This window comes from Durio zibethinus, unplaced genomic scaffold (genome assembly GCF_047325235.1).
Source record: "Durio zibethinus cultivar Kanyao isolate XHJ-2024 unplaced genomic scaffold, ASM4732523v1 HiC_scaffold_2, whole genome shotgun sequence".
Taxonomy (NCBI): Eukaryota; Viridiplantae; Streptophyta; class Magnoliopsida; order Malvales; family Malvaceae; genus Durio; species Durio zibethinus.
This window is the reverse complement of record NW_028323043.1, coordinates 2,798,903-2,803,389: the sequence shown is the minus strand read 5'-3', so window position 1 is coordinate 2,803,389 and position 4,487 is coordinate 2,798,903. Positions and strand designations below refer to the sequence as shown.

Sequence of the window (4,487 nt, the reverse complement as noted above, 5' to 3'; positions counted from 1 at the left end):
AACGGTTGTCGCTACTGGACGACGAAATGGATTTTGGAATTTATTAACATTTTCCAAAAAAGGTACTGTTAATAATCCCGCAGGTACTGAAACCATTAAAAGAACACCCAATAACTTGTTAGGTACTGTACGAAGTATTTGAAATACAGGAAAGAAATACCATTCAGGTAATATTTCCAAAGGAGTTGCAAATGGATCCGCGGGTTCACCAATCATTGAAGGTTCTAGAACCGCTAAGCCTACGTTACAAGCAATAGTACCGAGAATTACTACTGGAAAAATATATAAAAGATCATTGGGCCATGCGGGTTCCCCATAATAATTATGACCCATACCTTTAGCTAATTTAGCTCTTAATACAGGATCGTTCAAGTCAGGTTTTTTTGTTATTAGGATAGGTGAATTTTTCTAGATCCATCCCCCGAAGGAACCGGACATGATAATTTTTCATCATCCGGCTCAAGCAAAAATCAATCGAATCAAATGGATACAAACGGATACATATAAAATGAATCTATATGTTATCCACACATATATGAATGATTTCATATGTAAGAAAAAAGTTACCTGATTCCATTTTACGAAGTTGCAACTATACATTCCAAGGAATGCCATTTTTACAGGTAAATGCTCAATACCCAAGTAGGCGTACAAAGTTGATCGTGATCAAGTGCTTTCTGGGTCGTCTTAGGCCTTGCGATTCACCTTTATCCCAAAAATATATCGAGATTTTTTACATACAAAGGATTTACTTGTTACTAATATAGTCTAGCCTTTGCTCTTCTTTAGATCCCTTGTTTCACTCCGATAGTATAATAATAATAAATCGGGTCGATGCAGAAGAAATGAATGTATTTTCATACTATTAAGATAAGAAAGTAAAAAAAAAATAAAAATAAATAAATAAAATCTAATTTGCATTATGCCAAATCACTTATTCTACTGGATCTTACGGAGCCCTGTTCATACACGACATCGTCAGGTCTGATCATAGAAAAGATTCTCTTCAAGCGAACCAGCCTATCCTTTGTATGGGGCTTACACGGTGGTTGGAACAAAGACACATTTGGTTGTGAATTCCAATGTAGCAGATAAAGGCATATTTCTGCATGGCCCAATCAATAGTTCAAGTCACACACTCCCATAATCCATTTTCTCTTCGGGGAATTCCCTTCAACTATTCATGTCATATCAAATAAATAATAGAATATTGTGGAGTTGAAAGGAAATATCCAAATACATGTCTTATTTTTTTTTTTTTTTCAACAATCCATATTTGTAGCAATGAAATACTATTGTTCCTCCCCCAAGTAATAAGATAAATGATTGGCAAGTAATAAGATAAATGATTGGTTACAATATAGCTATGGTCTATATTCTCTATAAAGGACCAGAAATGCCTTGCTTACGTATCATTAGGAAATGCATTAACATAAATACAGCAGTAAGAAGGGGTAATACAAAAGTGTGTAAACTATAAAAACGGGTCAAAGTGGATTGTCCCACACTAGCACTTCCACGCAATAACTCTACCAAAGGCGATCCTATTACCGGAATAGCTTCCGGAACGCCTGTTACGATTTTGACTGCCCAATAACCAATTTGGTCCCAAGGTAAGGAATAACCTGTTACACCAAAAGATGCAGTCAACACAGCCAGAACCACGCCTGTAACCCAAGTCAATTCGCGAGGTTTTTTAAAACCACCAGTGAGATAGACACGAAATACGTGCAGGATCATCATTAAGACCATCATACTTGCCGACCATCGATGAACTGATCGGATTAACCAACCAAAGTTAGCTTCAGTCATTATGTATTGAACAGAAGTAAAAGCCTCAGTAACGGTTGGACGATAGTAAAAAGTCATAGCAAATCCTGTAGCTACTTGTACCAAAAAACAAGTAAGCGTAATTCCTCCTAGACAATAAAATATGTTAACATGAGGAGGAACATATTTACTAGTTATATCATCTGCAATCGCCTGAATCTCGAGGCGTTCTTCGAACCAATCATAGACTTTATTGAGATAGGTAAACCAAGAGGACTCCCCCCCTGAGAACCGTATATGAGAATTTCATCTCGTACAGCTCAAACAAAAACACCCAAATAATAGCTGAAACGGATATGGAATAGAAAGTTTGAAACTTCTTAATCTTTTCATTCAATTTTATCTGAAGACACAAAAGAGTAAAAATCCGAAAGCTCTTTTTTGTAGTTGTAATTATAATGCCAAAAAATCAAGTCGGCGCATTCGTCTTTATGTTGATCAGGCCTCTTGAATCTTCTATTTACCTACTTATTTCTTTTCTTTTTCTTTGCTTTGATTTGTTATTTATATGGAATGTGGCTTTATTCTTGTTTTCTTTATTTTTAATAGGAATTCTCTTGTTAAGACCCTATGAATCAATTGAAACTTCAGATTCATACCAGAACCGCGATGATTCAATAAAACCTTCAAACTAAGTCCAAAGATTCTTTGAGTAAGAATTATTGGATCATCACTTATTCAATGAATAGAATAGATATAATAAATAAAAATACAAAGAAAAGAAAGGTTTGTCCTTTGATCAAAATAAGCATAAACTAAATGAGAGTTTGAAAGAAGAAAAAATTTCTCGATTTATAAATAAAAAACCTCTTTCTTTGAAAATTTTTTTTTTTTTTGAGTCCGGCCGCGAGGTTTGAATATTAAGTATGAATCATAGTTCGAATACTTCGTGATCCATTTCATATATTCCGTGCTCCAGATACTAGAATGGCTATCCGACGGGATAAAACTATCTCGATCAAGAGGACAGACCCATTTTCTGTACTATCAATAGGATCAATTATAACAAGTCACACACTCATATTCCGGAAATACAGAAACAAAAAAAATTTCGCGGTCGAACTACCAAAATAGAATGGGCTAAAAAAAATCCGAGAACTAAAAGTTTCACTTTTTGTATTGAAAAGCGAGGCTTCGTGGTTCTTGTGAATCTAATTCAGCGAAATTCCATCCAGTAAAACGGAAGAATTATAAATCTCCAAAATAATAGATAAGAATATCGAAAATAAAGCCATTGCGACACCCATCAAAGGAGTCGTTCCCCATCCAGGAGCTACTTTACCATATTCCGAATTCAATGGTTTCAAAAAATCCCCTACAACAGTTCGTCTTGGACCAGATCTAGAACTACCCTCAACGGTTTGTGTAGCCATAAATCTTATTTTGTATTCAGTGAGATCTGTTGACTTTGTATATCATTCCGCTGTAAATAAACGATCTTATCATAGATCCATTGTGATCTTGAAATTATATTTATATTTATATTATTTATATTTATATTTATATATATTATTTATATAATTATATAATAATGGAAACAGCAACTTTAGTCGCCATCTCTATATCTGGTTTACTTGTAAGTTTTACTGGGTACGCCTTATATACTGCCTTTGGGCAACCCTCTCAACAATTAAGGGATCCATTCGAGGAACACGGGGACTAATTGAAGTAATGAGCCTCCCAATATAATATTGGGAGGCTCATTACTTCAATTGAGATAATGAAAAATCATTTCATTTTTTTAGTTGGAACTTTAGGCGGTTCTCGAAAAAAGATAGCGAAAAAAATTATCCCTAGAGTAGATACTAAGAGGAATGTATAAACCAATGCTTCCATAAATTCGATCGTGGTTTACAATTATAGCTTCCGTACCTATTTATTTAGAATCATCTCCCGAATAAAATAACGAAAGAACAAGAATCAAAGAAAAGGCAGCGATTTTAATCAAGATTTTTACAGCAGCCTATGTCAAATCACAAACAGAAAATAGAAGCGAAAAATAACAAAGCAATCTTGCATCAGACTACTTGTCTTCTTGTAGTTGGATCTCCAAGTTTTTGGAATGCTCCAAATTCCACTTGAGCATCCAAATCTGGATCAATACCGGCAAAAACATCTCTGAACAGGGTTCTAGCACCATGCCAAATGTGTCCGAAGAAGAAAAGCAAAGCAAACGAAGCATGCCCAAAAGTAAACCAACCCCTTGGACTGCTACGAAAAACACCATCGGATTTCAAAGTAGCACGATCTAATTCAAAAATTTCACCCAATTGAGCACGTCTAGCATATTTTTTCACAGTAGCAGGATCACTATAACTCACTCCATTGAGTTCGCCACCATAGAACTCAACAGTTACACCTACTTGTTCGACACTATACTTCGATTCTGCCCTTCTAAAAGGAACATCCGCTCTAACAATTCCGTCTCCGTCTACCAAAACAACCGGAAATGTTTCAAAAAAAGTAGGCATACGACGTACAAAAAGTTCACGCCCTTCTTTATCTCTAAAGATAGGGTGTCCTAACCACCCAACGGCTATTCCATCCCCGTTGTCCATTGAACCCGCTCTGAATAATCCTCCTTTTGCCGGATTATTGCCAATGTAATCATAAAAAGCTAATTTTTCAGGAATTTTAGACCAAGCTTCTGATAAACT

At 35.4% G+C, this 4,487-nt stretch overlaps 1 protein-coding gene across 1 annotated transcript; it reads right to left on the bottom strand.

The window, feature by feature from the left end:
• Positions 1-1,137: 1,137 nt before the first annotated feature.
• LOC149505994 (cytochrome b6) lies at positions 1,138-3,248 on the bottom strand. The gene is made up of 2 exons (XM_089757915.1): positions 2,847-3,248; positions 1,138-2,022 (listed from the first exon to the last, which is right to left on the bottom strand). The coding sequence occupies exons 1-2, from the start codon at positions 2,850-2,852 to the stop codon at positions 1,381-1,383; spliced, it is 648 nt and encodes a 215-aa protein (XP_089614041.1). The 5' UTR covers positions 2,853-3,248; the 3' UTR covers positions 1,138-1,380.
• Positions 3,249-4,487: the final 1,239 nt, after the last annotated feature.